The 21,702-nt window shown below is 36.8% G+C and overlaps 5 protein-coding genes, 1 long non-coding RNA gene and 1 other non-coding gene across 7 annotated transcripts; 3 read left to right on the plus strand and 4 right to left on the minus strand.

The window, feature by feature from the left end:
• Positions 1-377: 377 nt before the first annotated feature.
• Positions 378-1,864, minus strand: LOC117625679 (fruit protein pKIWI501-like). The gene is made up of 2 exons (XM_034357210.1): positions 1,466-1,864; positions 378-1,186 (listed from the first exon to the last, which is right to left on the minus strand). The coding sequence occupies exons 1-2, from the start codon at positions 1,478-1,480 to the stop codon at positions 710-712; spliced, it is 492 nt and encodes a 163-aa protein (XP_034213101.1). The 5' UTR covers positions 1,481-1,864; the 3' UTR covers positions 378-709.
• A 2,606-nt stretch (positions 1,865-4,470) lies between these two features.
• LOC117624894 lies at positions 4,471-5,031 on the plus strand. Its single transcript, XR_004585385.1, has 2 exons — positions 4,471-4,589; positions 4,772-5,031. It is a non-coding gene; the product is annotated as an uncharacterized LOC117624894 (long non-coding RNA).
• Positions 5,032-5,285: 254 nt separating this feature from the next.
• Positions 5,286-8,580, minus strand: LOC117624893 (ER membrane protein complex subunit 3). Its single transcript, XM_034356399.1, has 8 exons — positions 8,269-8,580; positions 8,069-8,162; positions 7,625-7,744; positions 7,483-7,531; positions 7,040-7,139; positions 6,881-6,942; positions 6,666-6,724; positions 5,286-5,654 (listed from the first exon to the last, which is right to left on the minus strand). Exons 1-8 carry the CDS (start codon positions 8,418-8,420, stop codon positions 5,550-5,552), a joined length of 741 nt encoding a protein of 246 aa, XP_034212290.1. The 5' UTR covers positions 8,421-8,580; the 3' UTR covers positions 5,286-5,549.
• Positions 8,581-8,761: 181 nt separating this feature from the next.
• On the plus strand, positions 8,762-8,835 carry TRNAI-AAU. The gene has a single exon. It is a non-coding gene; the product is annotated as a tRNA-Ile (tRNA).
• A 2,257-nt stretch (positions 8,836-11,092) lies between these two features.
• LOC117624108 (kinesin-like protein KIN-12C) lies at positions 11,093-13,875 on the minus strand. Its single transcript, XM_034355245.1, has 4 exons — positions 13,801-13,875; positions 12,263-13,715; positions 12,106-12,176; positions 11,093-11,932 (listed from the first exon to the last, which is right to left on the minus strand). Exons 1-4 carry the CDS (start codon positions 13,873-13,875, stop codon positions 11,093-11,095), a joined length of 2,439 nt encoding a protein of 812 aa, XP_034211136.1.
• A 1,722-nt stretch (positions 13,876-15,597) lies between these two features.
• On the plus strand, positions 15,598-16,977 carry LOC117626386. The gene is made up of 5 exons (XM_034358059.1): positions 15,598-16,079; positions 16,284-16,395; positions 16,498-16,579; positions 16,657-16,708; positions 16,805-16,977. The coding sequence occupies exons 1-5, from the start codon at positions 15,636-15,638 to the stop codon at positions 16,949-16,951; spliced, it is 837 nt and encodes a 278-aa protein (XP_034213950.1). The 5' UTR covers positions 15,598-15,635; the 3' UTR covers positions 16,952-16,977.
• LOC117626385 (RNA-binding protein 33) lies at positions 16,502-20,431 on the minus strand. Its single transcript, XM_034358058.1, has 6 exons — positions 19,831-20,431; positions 18,809-18,923; positions 18,507-18,678; positions 18,203-18,420; positions 17,802-17,946; positions 16,502-17,632 (listed from the first exon to the last, which is right to left on the minus strand). Exons 1-5 carry the CDS (start codon positions 20,286-20,288, stop codon positions 17,821-17,823), a joined length of 1,089 nt encoding a protein of 362 aa, XP_034213949.1. The 5' UTR covers positions 20,289-20,431; the 3' UTR covers positions 16,502-17,632; positions 17,802-17,820.
• Between the last annotated feature and the right edge of the window lie 1,271 nt (positions 20,432-21,702).

The following is a 21,702-nucleotide window of genomic DNA, read 5'->3' on the forward strand; positions in this document are numbered from 1 at the left end:
CTTTACAATTACAGGCTTCACAGCATGCAGGCGGTAATATTATTTATGCATGTTGATCCTACACTTTTCCTGCAAAAACACACATTCACAATAGCGGTAGTGTACTCAATTTATTCTTAAAAAAAACTTTCCAACTTATTCATGTGAAATTTCTTAATGATTCTAGCCAAATTTCTAATTTCCACTTTCTCATGTGTGTGTGAGTTAAGCCTTTTGATGTTCTATTATTTGCGCCTCCTTAACGAGCTCTTAACCTTTGTTGGTAGAAATAAAAGAGGGTCATCATGATCTCTCTTTGAGGTGCAGGCTCATACCAACATTGGCATAAAGAAGGCCAAAACTTTTACAAACAACAAGGGCGAGAAGAAAAAAGATACAGCAAAACAAACAAGAATATTATAAGTGCATAAATAAATATTATTCAAAACTAACAGAAATCACATCTCTTCTTCACACCAATTCCACTTACTTCAATCCAACACCATGCATGCCATCGTCTTGAACATATATGATAGAAAGCTTAAAATAAGGGTAGATTCCAAATGCCAAACCCCACTAATTTAACACCTTACCTCCATTATAAACTAAAAACCAAAATATAAATGTAGCTAAGAAGCTGACCAAATTGGACATGCAACCTAGAAAATAACCCCCACAAACAAACTTCTCTGATGATGATGATGATGATGATGATGATGTCATAAATCTTCTACTCCTCAGTCTTCTCGACCGGAACATCTGTGGTAGTTTCCTCTGGTTTCTCTTCCTCTACAGGAGGAGCTGCTGGTGTCTCAGCACTTTCAGTGGTCTCTTCTTTGGTCTCCTCAGCAACAGCAGCAACAGGCTCCGCTGCTGTGACCTCTTTGGGCTCTTCTGCCTCTGTTTTCTCTGTTTCTGTTGCTGCTGGCTCCTCTGCCTCAGCCTCAGCAGCCTTGGTTTCCTCTGCCACCTCCTTGGTCTCAACTTCAGCTGGAACTGGAGCTTCAGCTTCAGGAGCAGCAGGTGCCTCTGCCTCTGCTTCTGCTTCTACTGGTGTGGTTTCCTTTGGCTCTTCGGTGGTTGCAGCCTCAGACTCAGGGACAGCAGCTGGTGCGGCAGCCACAGGCTCTTCCGGGGTTTTCTCTTCAGTCTTGATCACCTCAACCGTCTTTGCCTCATTTTCTTGCAACGTTGCTGCTGGTGCAACCTTCAAAATCAAGTTTTGTAAAAGAAAAAAATCACTCATATTTTCATGTTAAGAAGCTAATATTGCATGATAACATAAATTACATAAAATCCTAAGTTTTCGACATGGGTCGATCCATCAACTTCCAAGCTTTATACTTGTATGCAAATCAGTAGCAAATAATATGTCAGGTCTACACACACACACATATATGTATATGCAGATGGGTTCTTTTTTAAACCAAAGAGCACCAAGAAAAGCAACATAGATATTGTGTCTATATGGATGAGCTCGCATTACCTCAACAGTGGCCATTGCTTTAGCAAAAGGTGATGAAAATTGAACAGAAACTGGGAAAATAGAACGCTTGAAGAATCAAGATATGGGAGGGAGGGGTGAGTAAAGAGTGCTTAATTGCTAGTGAGTGAGAGAAATGATCAGTGTGAGAGCTATATATAGATAGATATGTGAGTGCCTCAATGCCTAAATCTTATAAAGATAAAAAAAAATAAAATAAAAAGAAAAGGAGAAGAGAGCACTTGAAGAATCTTTTAGCAATTTGACACCTCATGGTCCCTGACACAAATTAAAGGACATTAACTTGTCTAGTTGTAAATGTTTTTGGTTTGGCGTTTTTTTTTTTCCTTCAGATTTTAAAGTATATTTTGTAATAGAAATAGCTTTATAGACAATGAATGAATTGGAATGGCAAATGGTGGAGGCCATTTCTCATATCAGCATCATATCTTTCTTTTGAATTGGTTTTTCTATGTTTTGTGCAGTAGGGCATGTAGGTGACTGGCCATCATGCACTCATGTTCTTGTGCCCTCCATTTCTTTTTTTTTTATGTCTTAGTTAGTAGACCCTATCACTAATAAGCTTAGCCTAATTTCGGTTAAAAGTCTTTTTTTTTTTTCTTTTTTTTTAGTATGAGTGAGTGAGTGTTCCAACATTGCTTTTGCAAACTAAAAACGTTACACAAGATGCAATAGAATTAGACTAAATTAAATTCATCTAACTTTCCGCACTTTTATTATACAAGAGAATAGAATAAAGTTTGAGACAAGAGTTAGGATTTCAACTAAAATAAATTAAAAAATACATATGTGATGGTTGTATACAATCGGTGATAATGCATTTTTTCTTTTTCTTTTTTTCCACTCGATGTTGAATAGGCATGGCATGGAGGACGGGGGCATGAGGAATGCACAGAATCTGCGATATATTTCAATTTTGTCACTAGCTCTGATTAATTGATTAATTAATCAAATGCACAGGATTAGTAGACAAATTAAAGCAGAGGGTACAAACTTGATGGTAGTGTCGTTTAGTGGTTAAAAAGAGGGTGGCAGCTTTTACTATTCTAGTCAAAAATTTGTTTACCATTTTTTAAGGTTTCACATTCATTCTTCATCATAATCACTTTGAAGAGAATTGAATTTGGGACCAAAAAACAACTTCTTGATCGATCATCCATCCAATGGACGCGAGCCAAACACAAGAAAACAACGTATCAAGGCCGGTGCGTGGTGCCTCAGGGTGGGACCCAACATCACCAACTGCGATCATCACCGTCCACATGGGCCCCTCATTCCATGTGGACCCACATGCGAAACAAATAAAAAACGCTGCCGTGGCAAACCTTCCTTCCCATCCTTTGAGCCCATTGCGCTTGGCCTTGGCAACCGCCCTTTCTATAAAGATGAGGGCTGCGTGGGCCCAGTGGGTCCTGCTGTTGATGTTTTTCCAGGTCGGATACTCGTGACTCCGGACCCACATGCATCCGTCTGATTTGCCTTGCTGGATTACACTCATCGCTCTGATTATATCGTCAACTGCAAACGTACTATACTACCCTTAGCAATATTAGGTACTCTGGCCAGCTATAGTTGCTACACCATAGCCAAGTAAAGGGCATATTCGTCATTGAATGATCCAATAAGAATTTACTATGTTATTGTGGATCTCTATAATAATAATTTTGAGACACGTATAATATTCTCTTGTATAGAGTGACTCGAATTTTGGACGAAAGTAAGTAAGCAAACGATCCATCATGCCTCGCCTCGACTTGCGCGTCAAGAAATTCATCCACGCCATGCCCCCCCTTGTAACCTTGTAATGTAAATAATCATTTCCTGTGATGTGTATTAGTATTAGATTAAGTCAGGCTAACTTCATCTCATTACTAATTTTGTATTTTGTTATTAGTAATCTCCGGATTAAATATCTCCAGGTTGGATGGACTCCGAAAGGGGAGAAAGACTTAATTAATCTTGTTTCATCGTTCCTTTCTTCGCATAGTTTTGTCACATTATTTATGAAAAGAGGGGGAAAATAAAATAAAAATGAGACAATAAAACAGAAATAAGGAATTATAAGGGTAGATCTACATCGTTTTCCTCCCTAATTGTAACAGCGAATTTTCGCAAAAAAAGAAAATGTAACAGCGAATGTGCAACAAAGGGAAATGGTTTGATTAAGGCTAAAGAGGAGGGGACGGTGGGGAGTGTCCCACCAAATGGACCCCGCTAAAATTAGTGTGATGAGTGATGACAACAATAAACAAGTCGACATGGCACGGCTTCTTAATACAAGTAGAAAAGGTAGAACAAAGGACGGGACAACTGAGCGCAGTTCCTCTGGGGAGGTGGAACCCATGCGTCAACGGCTGGTCAATAATTCCATGACTCCGGTTAGTGTGTCTAGTGTAGGTGTCATACACGTAAGCTTGAGTTTGGCCATGCTGGAAAAACAATCTCCTTTGCCCATACGCAATTGTCCAAAGTAGAATGTAGGACGTACTATTTCCCTTACTAATATACAAGATCGAAACGCACGAAATATTTTACGTTCCAAATTTTATATAACGTGCGCGGAGGATGATTTAAAAGGAGAAAGACTACTTTTTTAAATTAAAAATTAAAATATTTATTTTCTAAATAAGTTAAGTACTTTTAATCCATCAATTAACTTGATTTGAATAAATTTCTCAAGTCACATACTTGCGCTTAATCTTATATATAAATTTTTCTTTTAAATTGCCCCTTTCAACATGATTGCCTATGGCAATGTAAGAAGGGTGTTGAGTTTTATACGTAACTACCAAGTTTTAATTGGTCCATTCCATATGGAGCTTTTAAATCCCAATCAATCACCAAAAACGTCACAATCAGAACAAGTGTTTCTTTTCAACAAGAACCCCAAGTGGTCTAATTGATTGAGAGCTAGCTAGCTCAATCAGAAACTAACTAGCTTCAGGTAACTTCTTTATGTTTTTTCTTATCGTCTTGACATGTGTTTATGGAGAAATACTTCCTTATTTCCGTTTTATTGCTTTTGTATTTTTATCTCTTTCTTTATTTGATAAGTGACATAAGAAGAGATATAAGAAGAATGGAACAATGAAACAATGAAACGGAGGTAGTGACATTTCTTCTCAATGTTCATGACTTGTATATTTTGGAATTGCAATTTGCAACCCTTAGGCAAACATCTTTTTAATATTTCTTTTCCACACTTTTTGTATACCCCCGCACGTTCTTTTTCAAGTGTATTTTCCTCTTGGTTGATTGATTCTTTCTTTCCCATGTTCAATTTAGCAGCAGGTCCAGGTAGGCCACCATATATACAAAGTGGGGCTTGGATCGACAAGAGATATATCAATCAATCAAGACTTCGGAAGTTTCGGCCACTGAGAATGAATGACTATGGACCATGGAAGGAAAGGGGAAACCTCGGCTGTCGGCTCTGCTTCAATTGAATCTTATTTCTTCCTGTACTGAGAGAATGTGAATCTTTAAAGTTGCAGACCACATTCATGCTAATCATATTCATTAAAGAATATAGCACGCACTTTTTTCTTGGGGTCCTTTTCCGTCAAACCTCGAAAAATATAATTCCAACCAGTAGCAACTTTGTTATTTCTTTTATTTTTTAACCAACTCCAAAAGCCTCTTTTGCAAAGTAATTGTATCCATGGCATCCATAAACATAATAATAAAACTACTTAAACCACTCTTTCACAAATATAATATGTCATGTTGAAATAATAGGATAGAGAGTTGTATATAAATCACTCACAATATTTGATTTGAAAACATTTCCTGCGATGCAAAATTGAAAATTGGAATCTCAAAATAATTTAAAATTTTTTGAAGTCAATACAAGCTACAACAAGCAAAGCGTGTCATTGTTTAGTGATCAGAACGACTTTAACCTTGCCACAGACTATAAGAAGGTTTTCAAAAGTTCCTAAATTTTTCATAGGTCTATGTCTAACTGACTTTCCTGCCGGTGGGAATGGAAGAAACCTAAGACTGGAACACGCAAGGCAGAGAACGATGTTTCCGAGCCAGCCAGACAACTGCATGATTCGGTTTTTCAAATGGCAAGTTTCTTCAACACTGCTTCAGCACGGTGCTCAAATTTTGGTAAGGCCCAATCATGCTGGACTATGTCAAGACTGTCCTTCTCAGCGCCCAAGCTCTGACCAATTAAACAAATACGAAACCGTATAGATTAGGAGTGGTGATACAGAAAAAAATTGCTTTAGATTTTATTTTAGAGTTAAGTTTTTATCTCGAAACGTGAAGCCATACATTTAACAAATTATAAGTTAATGCTCCAATACTTTTCATACAGCTACACATTTGTTAGATATGAAGTATGTTAGGGACGGTTCACATCCGTCCATTCTCTTCCAAAGTTGATCATGCAAAGTGATGGGTGCTTCACAATCTAAGAAATAATAAATTAAGGGCCCATAACCATTTTAATTTTAGTTTTTAGTTTTCATTTTTTTGTGTGAGTATAGAGGAAAATAGGAGTGAGAATGGGAGTGAGTGAGAATGAGAGAGATGATGAGAGGGGAGGACGGGAGGGAGGAGTAATAAAAGTGAAAATAAAAACTTGAAAGTGAAAACAATTTCAAATAGATTTCAGTTTTAGTTTTAGTTTTCAGTTTTAGTTTTAGTTTTCACTTTTGTTACTCCTCCCTCCCATCCTCCCCTCTCATCTTCCCTCTAAATCCCATCTCCACTCTCATTCTCACTTCCATTCTCCCTCTTGTTCCTCTATACTTTAGCACACAAAATGAAAACTAAAAACTAAAATTGAAATGGTTATCAAACGGGTCCTAAGTAGTTTAATTAAGGAGATCACATCCACTGTCAGTCAAGTGAGTAAGTTGATTGGACGACATATAAGCCCCAACATACCTATTGTCCCAAAAGGAAAAATCCCTGACCTTAACGTTCACACGACTTGACAACAAATGCACTTAAAAAACAACAGCGACGACAATGCATAGAATCCAAGGTCTAAAAAGGATTCTTTCATGAAATGTAGTTAGATATCAGTTCTTTTCGTTCATCATATTGAGCAGGCCAAATTACATAAATAGAATGGTTGCGAAGAAACTAAAGAATGGCATCTGAAATTTTCTAAGATTAATGACTCTTAAACCTCGAGGATTACAAAAAACTATTAAGTTCATACCTTTGATGGATCAAAACCAAACCCACTCATTTGCATCATACGCTGAGTATCATCCATTGCTGCATAAGAAAAGTTTTTATTTTAGTTTATCAACCTCCTAGAGTACATAAATTCTAGCTCATAGTTTTGGTGTCACATGTGTGAAAAGAAGCTCAACATGCATTTCTGAGTATGAAAGCTATCATGATGAAATAATCACAAAATGTGGCACTAACCATTTTCTTCTCCCAGAATAAGACTAAACAAACCTCTTAATCCAAACAGATTAAGAAAGTACCTGAGAGAAAGAGATTTTGAATAATTTGAGACAATCAGTTAAGCAAACAACCAAGAGGAGGAAATTGTTTTAAATAACTGGAAATTGTTTTAAGTACCATGAGCGGCTACTGACATAGCTAACATCAACAGTGCTTAAGTCAATCCCATTCTGCAGCATTGACCTGAACCTTTGAGTAAGAGGAAAGGGTATTTTGGCTGTGGAAAAGAAAAAGAAACAAATATATAACATGATAACATGACCATATGATAGTAACACTTTATATTAGTAAATACAACCATACATACATTGAACAACGATCTATCATACAGGCAGAGCAGAAAGGGAAGAAGAAATAAGGATGACAAATTTATGGAAGCACCAAGGTGAAAGAACATTAATGACATAAAGGAGTAGAAGTCACAACTGGAAAAAAAAAAAACACAAAACGCAAGAAGTCACAAGTTCAAGTATTTGCAAGATTCACATCCCATACAAAGTAACAAAGCAGTTGCATAACATAGGAACATAAAAATTGGATTCAGAGGCATGGAAACTTACCTGCTACAAATCCAGAAAAGAAAAAGTTGACCCATGCAAAAGTAAGAGTCTGGCCAACACAAAGGCGATCATAAAAATATCAGTTACCATATATGAGAAAATCAAGCCAAATTACAATAAAAAAACAAGCAATTTGAAATACCTGGGGTATGATCATAGACAGATTTTTCTTCATCATGTCCATAGCCATGTTGGGATCAGAGAACATTTGCGCTTGTGCATTCTGTGCCTGACCCTTGGGAACAATTAACAACCCATTTTCCTGCCACAGTGCAACGTGTTTGACTTAAGTATCAACAGAGTGACACAACAAATAGCAGACTACAAGCTAGTTTCAGCAAAAGCATCTGCTATAAAAGAACCCCTGAAGCATATAAATCAAAGTTGAGAATTCTTGCCATGGTGGATTCAAATTTCCAATCCAAATTACATAACGCCTAATGCTAACTCAACTCATCAACAAGGCGAACAAATAAAAATTATTTTCCAGCTTATAATTTGAAGATGAACAAAAACACGTCAATTTGAGTGTTATTAGTGGAATTACTTGCATAAATAGCAATTACAGCGAGAATTAATATCAAACCTCATTGCTGAAATAAAACCGACGAGCGCGAAACGACTTGGGAGGTATGAAATTAGCAGCAGCACGTAAATTCCGAGCCCTAATAATCAATTGCCTGAAATTCGGAAAGAAAATTTAATTTGATAAAGTCAGATAGAGAATTAGTAATATATATATAGATGCGTTTAGTAAGCATGCATAGTTAGTGTTGATAGAGAGACCCTTCTTTGATGATTTTTGCATCGGGGACTTGGTTGGAGCGCATGAGCTTGGAGACGAAGTATCGGAGGACACCTATGAGAACCATGACCACCGAGAGAGGGATGAGAACCCAATCTCTGATGGCTGTGTCTAGCACCAGATCTGCCGCCATTGTTGGACCTCACAGGAACTAAATGACACTCTTTGGTTCGTTTTGGGTCTCTGCTCTGCTCTGCCTCGATCGATCGTTTCTTTCACTACACACTTTCGTTAAGCAGAGGTGAAAAGATCAAAGACGGACGAGGGACATCCGTGTCCCTCTTGGATAGTCAAAGGTTATTGTTGTCTTTAAAAGTCGTTCGATTTCATATGCTGAGTTCAAACACCAATAATGAAAGAGTGATAGGCCCAGCCCAATCATTCTCATCAACTGGAACTGCTATAAATTTTTACTGATTGGTCCAACAAATCAAAATTGTATATAATCATAAATTTCAAAATGATAAATCATCTGGCCTATTAGCTCAGTTGGTTAGAGCGTCGTGCTAATAACGCGAAGGTCGCAGGTTCGAGACCTGCATGGGCCACCTTTTCAGCTGTTTTGCTTATTTTTCAATTCTCAGTATATGTTTTTCACCAAAGAAGTTTCAATTGGTATTAAATATTTTAATTAACTTCATAAAAATTAATTAATTTTTTTAAAACTTTTTTTCGGCTTTAATTTTCGCAATGATAAAATTTTCTTTGGAATCGCTAATTTTTTTTTTTGGTCGATTTGGAATCGCTAATTACTTGATAGTTTTAATTGAGTAATATTTACTCTTAGTTAATTAATATAATTAGTAATTAGCTTTTAGTTATTACTTGTTTAATCATATTTCCTTAAATGAATTTGAATATTCAAACAGCTGCCCGGTTATAATTTTTAAATATATTATGTTTAATTATTATTTAATTAAAAAGTCCATAAAATAATTTAATTAATTAATTACTATTTATTAAGTAATTAAAACAATCAGTAAAATATTTAAATAATAACTAAAGAAAAAATAAATATGGTAATTAAAAAAATTACTTAATTACATATATTAATAAAGAAGTGGGCCAAAAAATTAAAATAAATATATTTATTTATATTTTTAAAATTTCAACCAAAAAAAAAACCTCTCCCTACGAACTTTCATCGGCATATATTTGTCAGATAACCTCTCCCGATGCAATTTATCTCTGCCGATGAAATTTCATTGGGAAAAGTCTAATCTGTCAAAGTTTCGCCGGGATAGACCTGTGCCGACGAAGATTCGTCGGGAGAGGTTTTTTTAAACATAATTTAAATTTTGTATCTTTTTAGTAATTTGCTTTATTTAATTATTTTAATGATTATTTATGTAGGGAATAATTAGTATTAAATATTTTAATTAACTTCATAAATTATATTTCTTAATAAATAGTTTTATTTTTTTTCTTAGATAAAATATTTAAATACTAAGTATTCACTAAGTAAATAATAATTAAAACATAACTATTAATTAAACAAATTAAAAAAGAGAAATCGAGATAATGCTATTTTATGGAGTACAGCCGCACGGCTATACGTTTAAAATATTCTATTTATGGAGTATAGCCGCGCGGCTATACTTTCAAAATATTCTATGTCTGGGGTATCGCCGATCGGCTATACTCTTAAAATATATTATTTATAGAGTATAGCTGTGCGGCCATACTTATAAAATAATCTATTTATGGAGTATAGACACACGGCTATACGTTTAAAATATTCTATTTATAGAATATAGTTGAGTATAGCCGCGGCGTTACTGTCAAAATATTCTATGTATGGAGTATCGCCGACCGGTTATATTTTAAAAATATGGTGTATAATATATTATTTCTAGAGTATAGCCGCGCGGTCATACTTATAAAATAATCTATTTATGGAGTATAGACACACGGCTATACGTTTAAAATATTCTATTTATAGAATATAGTTGAGTATAGCCGCGGCGTTACTGTCAAAATATTCTATGTATGGAGTATCGCCGACCGGTTATATTTTAAAAATATGGTGTATAATATATTATTTCTAGAGTATAGCCGCGCGGTCATACTTATAAAATAATCTATTTATGGAGTATAGACACACGGCTATACGTTTAAAATATTCTATTTATAGAGTATAGTTGAGTATAGCCGCGCAGCATTACTGTCAAAATATTCTATGTATGGAGTATCGCCGACTGGTTATATTTTAAAAATATGGTGTATAGCCGCGCGGCTATACGGGCCGCACGGCTATACGCTTATAACAGAAATCCGCCTGCAATCATGACTATGCTATCAAATGAACAAGAAAAAAACCTGAAGAACATACCTGGCGAGCTTCAATAGAGATAGCCTCATGTTCATCGGATATTGCATATGCCATCTCAAGTTTATCGTTCAGGGACGCAACTTCTTCAAGAAGTCCGTCTCTCTCGCTGATGACCCTTCTCAACTCATCCTCGATACCTTCAACTTGACAGAGTAATTTTGTTTCCATTGAAGAAGTCAAATGAAGAATTTCTTTTTCCCAACCTTTCACCATTTCCTTCTGCTCTTCAAGTTGTTCATTGGCCTCAGAATTTTTGAGATAGAGATCATTTAGAAGCACTTTCAACTCAAAATTTTGCTCTGAAAGAGTATTGATTGTATCTTTGGCCTGCTCAAGATTAGAATTTGATAAAAGCAGAGCCTTTTCAGTATCAGTAAGATGATCCTCGAGCTTTTTGTGTTGAAACAGCAGGTCATCAAGCTGGCATATTTTATTTTTAGTTCATTCTGAATTTGGCTCAAAGATTTTATCAGCTATTCAGTTTCATCCTTTATATCCATTGTGTTGGATGCTGATTCATGCAACATTCTAAAATCAAAATACAAGCCCTCCTGTAGAGCATCTTTCCGTTGCAGTTCTTCCTTCAGTGATAAATTCTCGTGCATCAAACTATCACGGGACAAACTGAGCTCACCAGCTTTCAAATTTGTGACTCCACTTTGATCATTATCGTCTTTGGAGATGTTACTAGTAAGTGCAATGTCATCCTCACAACTTGACCACATTTCTTGCTGTTTGTTTGTAATTGAAAGGCCTTCTTGCTGTTGGCTGGAGCGGAAACCACTTCCAACGTTAAAGCATGGTATTTTGTGGATCAGCTCTCCTGTGAGACACTGATGAAGGACAAATATGGCAAATTGTTTCTCCAATGTCTCAGCGCATATTTCTTCTAGTAATGATCTTGATTTGCTAATGAAGCAGTGTATCTCCCTTCCCATAGAAAAAGTGTCAGCATATAATACTTTGAACCTGTCCTCCACTTCACTTTTTAATTGCATAAAACACTCTTCAAGCAAAGACAATGATTTTGCTATCTCCACCAAATTATAACGAGATTGATCCTGCAGTAGTTCATTCTCTCTTTCTTTCAAACGTACTGAATTTTTGAGATGTTCAACTTCTTCAATAAAGCTTGCTTTCTCTAACATCAGTTCCTCACCAGTTTGCTTCCACAGACCAGTCAATTCTTTTGCATTTTCATTTGCTTCCATCAAGGCATTTAACATAACATCAGCTTCTTTTACTGTTGCATGCGCTTCTTCAAATTTGGTTAAGAAGCTACTAGCAAAATCACTCTTCTCATCAGAAACTACCTGCACATCACAAAAGTGTTACACAAAGTATAAGAACGGTGATTTAGCTGACTTAGTCTCTTATTTAGAAAAGATTGATTATGACAGTGCTACTATTAATCCTTTCTAACATATAGTTGCCTCACAAATTTACAATGCAAGAATTGGATGATTTGAGAAAAAATTTGTTGTACCTTTCTTGTAGCATGACAACCATAAGAACTCTCCGTCCCTGACTCAAACAATGGAACAAGTTGTTTCAGCCCTGCATATAATATGAGCTGATTAAGTCCCTTGATCAAATTATGTTTCTGATCGTTAAAAGTGTAAGATACTCAGTAAAGAATATACCTGCTGGTTGAGAACCACCTCCAATGTCCAACTCGCTAATGAGTGTGGCTAGCCTAACATATAGTTTGTTGAAAGCATCAAATGCCATCTCTAATTCCTTTTTCAGGCAGAATGTTGCTCCTTTAGAGTCCGTGAAAGTTTTTAAGACCCACTTTGACTCTTCTGGATCTTGATCAGCAGACTGAAGTACTGAGCCTTCTTTAACTTTCAGGTCCCCCGTTTGCCCTTCTAATGCCCACAATTTGTTTCCAGAAGCAAAATTTTCGGTTGAAGAATCACAGCTTGACGTAGTACTATCAGTACTCCATTCATCTTCATCTTCTAAACTTTTGTCTGCTGAAGGGCAATCATACACATTTGCTTTTGTGTAAATGAAATCTTCAGTAATTTTCAATCTACCATTTGCTACAGTGAGCTCATTTTTTATTTCAAGAATCATGTGATAAATATCTTTGGACTTCAGATACTTGTGTGCTTCTAATGATAGCGACTCAACTGTACAAAACTGAGAAACTTTGGAATGCTCTCTTAACTCCATATATTTCTTCCTCATTTCACGAAGTTCACTTACCAAGTTTTGTACCAACTCCTTGTATTCATCAGAAACTTCACTGATGTTGGTCTCAAGGGCCACTATGTGCATTTCTGTATCTGCATAAAATGCTTCGATAGCATTCTCAGACTCCAATATTCCTAACCTGGCCAACTTAAGTTCAGTAATGACATCTTCTTGTCCTAAAGCATTTACTTTTGTGTCAGAACTTTTCTGGCTGGCCATTCCGGCTGGTGTACCTAGTATTGAGATGGGAATGTTTCTCTCTGTTTTATCTGTCGCCTTCTGATCCGTAAGCCATTTTATTACAAGGAATGCAGCATTGGCACAATTTTCTGCTTCTTTGACCTGAATTTCCTTGAATATAAGTTTCCTCTCTAGCATCTCTACCATGTTGGTCTGCTCATCCAACCGCATGCAGAAGGAAATTTCCTCTTTGGTTTCATCATTATCCAGATGTTGGAGTTCGCTTAAAGCAATTGCTGCTCCCTTCAAGGAACTTAACTTCTGTCCCAATTCTGTTACCATTTTTTGCGCATCTTCCAAACTCTTTTGTAGTAGTTCAATTGTTTCTTCCTTTTCCATGCAAACTTTGGCAGCCCTCTGGACATCTTCACTAATACAAACATTAGCTTGAGGAAATGAACAAGCAATACTTTCTATTTGGCTGGAGGCATTTTTAAGGGATCTAGAACCATCTAGGAGGAATCTTGTTAGTTCAAAGGTTGCCTTTTCCCACTCCACACTCAATGACCTTATCTCATCCTCTTTAGCTACAATGGTGTTTTTCAGTACCTTATTTTCCTGAATCATGCAGTGTAATCTCTCATCAAGTTCAAACTGAAGGGCAGCAACCTCTTCCTGCAAATGAAGAATTGTGTTTGCTGTCTCCATCTCAACCTGTTCACAGACTATTTCAGTCTGTTTCTGGTGAGACAACTGTAATAGCCGATCCTCTTGAAAGTGGGCTATTGAGTATTCTGACCTCCTCCAGGTCCTTAACCATTTTGTCCAATTTAGCTTGCAAAGCCTTCCTCTCAACGTCTTCACTGATCTCCATAATACATTTGTTTTCCTTATGTAAATCACCTGATTTCAGATAACGACGTTCATGTTTCACCTCCGATTGGATCTCTATTCTGTCGTTGTTGCTTGATATGTATGTACATGTCTCTGCAGCATTCCTCCTGTACGTGCCATGAAATAGTTATTAAATGAACCTGCAACAATCTAGCATCCATTTACTGTTTTTTTAGTATCATCACCAGCATTTTGGTCAACATGAATCTACCAGGAAGTAAGATGCCGTTTCATCTCCAGAGTCACTCCCCATAGATAGGGTTTCAACCTGTAAAGTGATGGCCAATTGTAGATTTGATTCAAAAAAGAAGGAAAAGAAACAGTACACGATGTCTATGTAAAGCTTGAATCTAGTTAAAACTAATTGGTTTCTGTCTGGTACTAATTTTTTCCCTCTTCCATGGATCTTTTCTGTTTTCTTTTTAGTAAAATGAAGTATGCAAGAATGGAAGTGGTAACTTTTCCATGAATTAGCTTGGACAGTGCAACACAATGTGATTTCATGGCATACGTCAAAGTGCAAATTCAAGGAGTGTACATAAACTAGCAAACTTAAAAGAAAATAAAGCAGCTAATAAATGCACTGTCGTATGCTAGCCCCAGTAGAACTAATACAAATTTGAGGGCAGTTTGTTGCAGTAACTGATAAAACATGTGTAAGTGTATATTGTTAAAGAAAAAAAAAAACCTGATCAATTTAGAATTCATGTTCCTGCAATCTTCCGATTCCTTTATGGTATTACTATTCTGCACTCTTGAAAATACGCACATTAAGATTTGGAGGTCCCTAAATGGGGAGATGTATCATTTGGAGGTCCCTAGAATTCATGTGCCCTTTGTCATACTTAATTTCAAACAGTATAGCCGCGCGGCTATACTCTTTAAATATATTATGTTTTCATTATTATTTAATTTTTCAAAACAAAAAAAGGTCCACAAAATAATTATTTACTATTTATTAAGTAATTTATGAAATCAGTAAAATACTTAAATATTCACTAAAAAAGGGGAAAACAACCTCTCTCGACGAAATTTTTTTAGTATGGATATATGCCGGCAATAATTTTCTTGATTAGACCTCTCTCGACGAATGTTTGCCGACATAAGTCTATGTTGACAAAATTGTGTCGGGAGAAGGCTATACCGGCAAAGTTCGTCGGAAAAGATCTAATTTGAAAAATTGTTGCTGGCATATATCATGGCGACAAAATGTCGTCTAGAGAGAGGTTTTTATTTTATTTTAATAAATATAAAATTAGTCTTTTTACTCTTTTTTTGGCCAACTTCTTTCGTTTAGTATATGTAATTAAGTGATAAAATTAGTGATTTTGTTTTAGTGATAATTTTGTAGTTTTAAATTTAATACACTTTCGAGACTGAAATTATGCACCCTCCAATCCAATCCAATAAAAGACACAAATTAATAGATTTATTAGATATTAAATAAATTCCTTTTTTGTTAATGCAGAGGAAAAAGAAGAAGAAAGCAACCAAATAAAGCAGAGAGAGAGGACAAGACAATAGCATAACCAAGGAAGAAACCTAGCTTGTGGGAAAGATACTTAACTTGTTAGTTGCTATTATTGACGCATGCATGATATGGACCATGACCATCCACATGGTTTGCTTGATTCATTTCAATTTTCATTCCTGTGCTGCACCTGCACATATTCATTTAGGTTGCTTAGGAATCTTGCACAAATATATGGCTCTGCTTCTTCTTCTGGTTGATATTTTAATATGTTCGCTCGTATGGCTTCGGTGTCTTTCCATCCATTCATCTCTCAGTTCTGCTACTGTAACTCAACCAATATCATCACACGTATTACCACTCATTCTGGTGCTGTCCTTCACAAAAACCTAAACAAAACAGCAGCTAATAATGTTGTTTCTGCTGAATTCCATCCACCAATTTGTAATGATGGTCAACCTATTATTGGCACAACAAGCTTCTTCTCTTCAAAATCAAGGCAGAGAGAGAGAGGGTTGTTGCTTGTGCCATTGAATGCCAAAAACTCTGGATTACCAGGAGATGAGGAGGATCCGCGAGCTCTCGAAACAGTGCTCAAACTCTACACTGCCATCAAGAACAAAAATACTCGCGAGTTGTCGGAGATTATAGGAGATGAATGCCAGTGTGTCTGCAACTTATTCTCAATTTTCCAACCCCTCCGAGGAAAGAAGGTATACATTTTATATATACTGCTTGATTTCAATATTATATATAATATAAAACGAACGCTTATGCAGTAAATGTCATCTTTCTTGATGCATTACGTGTTAAACAAATCATGATTAAACAATGTATTCAATCGGAATCAGCTGCAGTTCTTCTTTTCTTTCTTTCTTTCTGTTTTTAATTTGGGACTGTGACGACAACTGTTGCAGCAAGTATTGGATTTTTTCTCATATCTAATCCGAAACTTGGGGAATAACATTGAATTTGTTGTAACACCGACATTGCACGATGGAATGAATGTCGGAATTCAGTGGAGCTTAGGTATTTATATATCACACAACAAATTCTTTTTTTTTTTTCTTTAAATTAAGATGATAGTATACAAATGGGAAACAAGAAGTAGCTAGTTTGATTTATATGCAGAGTGGAAAAAAACGCATGTGCCTCTGGGAAAGGGCTTTAGCTTCCATATTTGTCAAATCTACAAAGGCAAGGTGATGTTAAGGTACTGCTTCAAATTGCATACCCTCTCTCTGAGTCTGAATTATTAGTTTTGATAATAAACATCTTCTTTTCTTTTAGAAATGTGGAGATGTTCATGGAACCACTCCTCCATATTGAACCCCTTAGACTGGTAAGCAAAGCAAGCAGCCTGTGACTTCTTATTTCCACTTCAGAAATGTGCCCCTTATTGCTGTTTTCTTTGTCTTCTTATATATCACTTGTGCAGAAACTCATGGGAATTATGACGGCTGTACTGGATAAGATTGGGTTCAATGTAGTGTTCAAGGGCAAGGCAAACAGACTTGTGTTGGCTTTCCTCCTCCTGCTCATCAAGGCCGCCATTCTGATTTTACTGAAACTCGTCTTGCATTAAGCCACCATCACCCACCCGAGGCGCAGGTGCTGCAGGGAAGACCTTGGTGGGTTTTGATTTAATGTACTAATTTCATACAAATTAACAATTTGCAATTCCTTCTCCACTCCACCGTGTGATGGTAAAGTCGAAAATTTGATAAGAAAAAGGTGCTCATTCTGCAAAGGACTGTTGTATTGCTGGTGAAACCTTTCATACTTTCAGGCCACCCATACAGAGTCCTGTCTCCATCATCAGTACTCAGTATTATTCAATTTTAGATGTCTGACATATTTACCATCTCAAAGCCAGAAAGCAAATAAAGCAAGTCGGAGTTAAAAGAGGAGTTTACTGCCATGTAACAAGACACACAAAAGCTGCAGTCAAAACTAACACTTACTGCCAGCCATCTAAGAAAATGCAAAGGGTCCTTCCACGCTGTACAGAGCATTTATCTTCTGTCACAGTTTCTGGGTTAGGAGAAGACAACTAAATAGAACTAAACACCGGGCAATGGCATAAACCAAGAAACTTGCCATCAACCCACAGCACATAGCAATTCTACATATAAATAACCACGACATGTAAGACACCTAACCACGTCAATGCACAAAAAAGAAATAAACAAAGAAGAAGAAAAAAAGCTTCTTTCCTATCTTTTCTACCATCAGAAGAGACCAGATGGCAAAGGTCCCCATGCACCTGCAAAAGAATAAACAAACCACTCCGTCACTTGTTTAGGACAGATCAGAGCAGGCCATAGGCAGAAAAACTTTAGCAAAAGATACATCTGCAGAGACAGGCAAATAAACTAACATAAATAATTTAAGAAAGAAATGAGATGGAGTAAACATATGGAATTTATACTAACCAGTCAACACTACCAGAAATCACAATTGTTTGAACAAGTGATAGCGATCTAACATCTCGTGCAACCCCACTGCAGAAATGCTTTCGCATCCAAGAAGCTCGTGGAGCTTTGCGTCACATAATATCACCGTAGAATTTAAAGGATCCTGTGAAAATACAAGAACAGCACCATCATAAGTCTTTGTTCCAAATGCACTATGATGGGGAAAAAAAGGTCGAAACAAAGTGAAGTAGCTCTTAAGCCAATATAAAGGTAAGGACAAATACAGCATTCACCAGAAGAAATCAATCCAACTTGTGACTGATGATGGAATAATGGACAAAAGTACGATGTCTCCAATAAAATAATAATCTTAGATCTACGAGACGGAGAAGGTACAAAATTTTGCAGCAGGATCCTACCTCCAAACGGTTAGCCTTTACATACTCCCAAACAAGGCTTCTTGCCTTAGATAGGAGCATCTCCCTTCCTCCAAAGCCCAAAAACTTAGCTAGTGCTTCAGATATTCCTACAGTAGGGGAACCAGGCTGTGGTTGTGGTTGAACTTGAGGTTGAGGTTCAGTACTATCAGTGGTGGACTTGGCCTCTAACTTCAATCGTTTAGCTTGAGTTGACTCCTCTGCATATATGCAGGAGAAATGTTATACATAAAATCAAAGATATCATTACACACACTGTGTAGCAATATGCACAATGTTGACGTACTGTTAGGTCCAAGGGGTATAATATGTTTAGCTAGCAGCTTATTCATCTTGAACATGTCAGTACAGTCTGTCTCAAATACCACACGCAAGGCATCATCACAAATTATCTTTCTCTTATTACTTGGATCTTGGAGGTTGTTCTTCCTTATGTATGCCCAGAGCTGCTTTACAATCTGAAATACGCAAAATAAAAACTCAATGTACACCCACAAACATGCATTCAGATTTACACACAAAAACTTAATCCACATCATTGGAAAGTTAGCATAAAAAGAGAATCTGGGTTGATTTGGGAGTAATAACCTCAGTCCTTGGCAAGGCCGGTTCACCAACAACAGCCTGAAGCTCAGGTGAGACACCACAGACTTTGTTAAGACCCCCTGGCCCACCTCTTCTCTTGGTTCCAGAAGCCGGAGCACTGCAGTAAAATTATGACCGACACAAACATGCCAGGTCATTTTATTGCATTATGAATAAAGCACTGAATCATAATAGATTACTTACAACTACAAAACAAAAAGATAAAGATTTGCGCTTTTCCAACTAGTTAATTCTGAGACAGAGAAAACTACCCTATTTAAAATTTTAAGAAAAGAAGAAGAATTTAATATAATGGAACTTTAAAGCACTAATCCTCCAAATTTATGCAAAAAAGTTAAACCCCAACCTAACAGATAAGCTTACTAGTTTAATTAGCAAGACCACATGCTAAGCCAGCTCTTTAATAAGCAAATTTGATTTTATGCTAAGCTCAAACTTATAGTTATTCATACATTGAAAAGTCAAGCACTTTTTAAAATATAATTAGAGTGAGACTGCAACTGCAAGAGTAAGTACTAGTTGATTTGTATTTCATGCTTTGGGAGTAAGGACAAACAATAACAGTTTTGACTTTTATATGAAAGACAATACGGTAACAAAAAGGTTAAAACTTTCCCATTACAGTAATATCAGGGATTAAATGCCAATTTCCATGTGTTTCTTTATTTGTTACAAACTATTTTCAAATTTCTCATTCACACAAAGCGATACACGCCGGCAATTTGACCTTATCAGTCTTAGTTTTACCCAAAAAGGGAAACCATAAAAAGTTCAAATAGCAAGTACTAGCAATTAAAATATGCAATTTAGCGAAACTTGGTTAGCAGGAAACAGGAAAAGTACAAAACTTTCAAAACGGCCATTAACGAAATATTGCTAATTGGAAACTCTATAAACGTGCACCACTTACATGTCATAGAAACGCAACCTTTGCAATCTAAAGGAAAGTAAAACCCTAAAAATTCACCATTTCTGATTTGAAATTTTGAAAAAAAAATCCAAACCTCTCTTTGGGAGTTTCTGGGGCGACTTTAGTGGCATTCTGCGCCAAGGCCTCGTGCTTCACAGCGGGAGGCTGCAGCTGAGCCTGAGGCCGCAGTTGCTGAGGCGGCGGCGGCGGCTGCTGGAAGCTGTGGGGCTCGGGGGCGCGGTGGTGGGGGTGGAGGGCAAAATGGGGAGGAAATTGTTGGGGGAGGAATTGAGGATGGTGGTGGTAATGGTGCTGGGGGTTGGTGTGGAGGGCAAAATGGTCTTTCGGAGGTTGGTGTTGGGGTTGCGGTTGGGCGTACGGGCGGAGGAGGAAGCTGATCTGGTCCCGAATGAAGCCAGCCTTGTGGGACAGGTCTAACCCTAGCTTGGCCTCGAGCTGCTGAACGACACCGTTTACGGAGGTGACGTCGTTAGGGCCTGATTGACGGAGAACAGTCTCCACACCTTCCGCTATTTCTTGGTCCGACACCATGCTGGTACACACATATATTAACAGAATAAACGGAAACCAAACGCTCTTCACTCTCTCTCTCAGCCTGCTCTCTCTCTTCCTCTCTCTGTCTCTCTCTTCCTCTCTCTGTCTCTCTCTACTCTTTACCGCTCTCTTTATAACCCTGAAATGACGAAAATATCCCTTCATGTTGATTTTATTATGAAAAGTCGGTAAAGCCCATCGTTCTATCCACTCTAAGTTTCAAACTGTTGAGCTCGATCTCCCTGTCCGGTTTCCAGAAGACGAAAGTACCCTTTTGAATTTCACCCTATCCATCCCATTATGGGTAAAAGATTCGGGGTAAATATGTCACGTGGGAAAGTTGCAGCTGGTTTTCTTTTGTTCCTCTTTTTGTTTCACTTTTCAAATTAAAGATAAAGATAAAGATAAAGAGAGGTAAACATTGTCTAGAGCTACAGAATCAAACTGGTTGATTGAATTACGATAATGCCCTGAGTCCTGACTGGACCTCTGCAACTTTGCGATCTTTGTCTCTGACGAATGAGAGTCTGCTTTGTGGGGAAGGTAAGGGCAAATGTGGTCAACAAAATATGATTTCTCGCCTTGACTATGGACCGTTGGATAAGAATTGGTGGGTTTGGTCAACTACTGTTGAATGTGATCGCTTGATCCAAAGGTCGAGAAAGCACTTTCAATTATCTATCAGACTGACCATGTTTCTTCACCGACCACCTACCTCTCTTTATGTGATCACTTGCAATGTACTAAAGATAGTTCAATGATACTTGACAGATTATATACTTTGTTAAGGCAGTTTATGCAAAAACAAGAGAGAGACACACACACACACATGAAGAACGCAATTCAAAAGGAGGACTATTGCAAACAACATTAAAAATAAAGCATAATCATAGTAAGAGACAATCAACCAAAAAATAAAAATTTGAGCCATCCTTAAAATTCATCCGAATGAGAGCTAAAGGTGAAATCATAAAACACAAATATATGACACATGGAATATAGATTACTTATATATATATATATAAAAAGATAAACAGTTTAAGAATGTTACGGTTAGTCGTTTACGTTTGTGAATTTATTATGATAAATCAACAATTAAGATCAAACTATTAATGCACTTACTCACATACATTTTTCATTAGATCGACTCAAATGATTGTGGGATTGATGGGATATTACTTTTCAGACACAATACCTAATTTAGATGGATAATAGTGTGGTGTTTGTAAGGGACGCTTTCTCCATAATTGAGTATTGGCTTTTTCCGGCCATGCATATAGTGTCCATAATGAAAATTTTAACAATTTTATGTTTGGTGTGTTGCGGGAATATAAATAGCTTGATTTGATTCTTAACCAAATTTTACATGGATGATTATGTTTGTTTCAAGACACACACACAAACTTTGAAT

The sequence above is a fragment of the Prunus dulcis genome, chromosome 4 (genome assembly GCF_902201215.1).
Source record: "Prunus dulcis chromosome 4, ALMONDv2, whole genome shotgun sequence".
NCBI lineage: Eukaryota > Viridiplantae > Streptophyta > Magnoliopsida > Rosales > Rosaceae > Prunus > Prunus dulcis.

Coding starts and splice junctions, on each gene's coding strand:
- LOC117624893 (XM_034356399.1), bottom strand. CDS start 8,420: ATGGCGGCAGATCTGGTGCTAGACACAGCCATCAGAGATTGGGTTCTC. Junction 7,745..8,068: donor GGTTTTATTTCAGCAATGAG/GTTTGATATTAA, acceptor GCACTGTGGCAG/GAAAATGGGTTGTTAATTGT. Junction 7,140..7,482: donor CTTTTCTGGATTTGTAGCAG/GTAAGTTTCCAT, acceptor TCTTTTCCACAG/CCAAAATACCCTTTCCTCTT.
- LOC117624108 (XM_034355245.1), bottom strand. CDS start 13,875: ATGGAGATCAGTGAAGACGTTGAGAGGAAGGCTTTGCAAGCTAAATTG. Junction 13,716..13,800: donor TGGTTAAGGACCTGGAGGAG/GTCAGAATACTC, acceptor GTCTGTGAACAG/GTTGAGATGGAGACAGCAAA. Junction 12,177..12,262: donor AGGTGGTTCTCAACCAGCAG/GTATATTCTTTA, acceptor TATTATATGCAG/GGCTGAAACAACTTGTTCCA.
- LOC117626386 (XM_034358059.1), top strand. CDS start 15,636: ATGTTCGCTCGTATGGCTTCGGTGTCTTTCCATCCATTCATCTCTCAG. Junction 16,080..16,283: donor AACCCCTCCGAGGAAAGAAG/GTATACATTTTA, acceptor CAACTGTTGCAG/CAAGTATTGGATTTTTTCTC. Junction 16,580..16,656: donor AAAGGCAAGGTGATGTTAAG/GTACTGCTTCAA, acceptor CTTTTCTTTTAG/AAATGTGGAGATGTTCATGG.
- LOC117626385 (XM_034358058.1), bottom strand. CDS start 20,288: ATGGTGTCGGACCAAGAAATAGCGGAAGGTGTGGAGACTGTTCTCCGT. Junction 18,679..18,808: donor CGGCCTTGCCAAGGACTGAG/GTTATTACTCCC, acceptor TGCGTATTTCAG/ATTGTAAAGCAGCTCTGGGC. Junction 17,947..18,202: donor TAAAGGCTAACCGTTTGGAG/GTAGGATCCTGC, acceptor GTATTTTCACAG/GATCCTTTAAATTCTACGGT.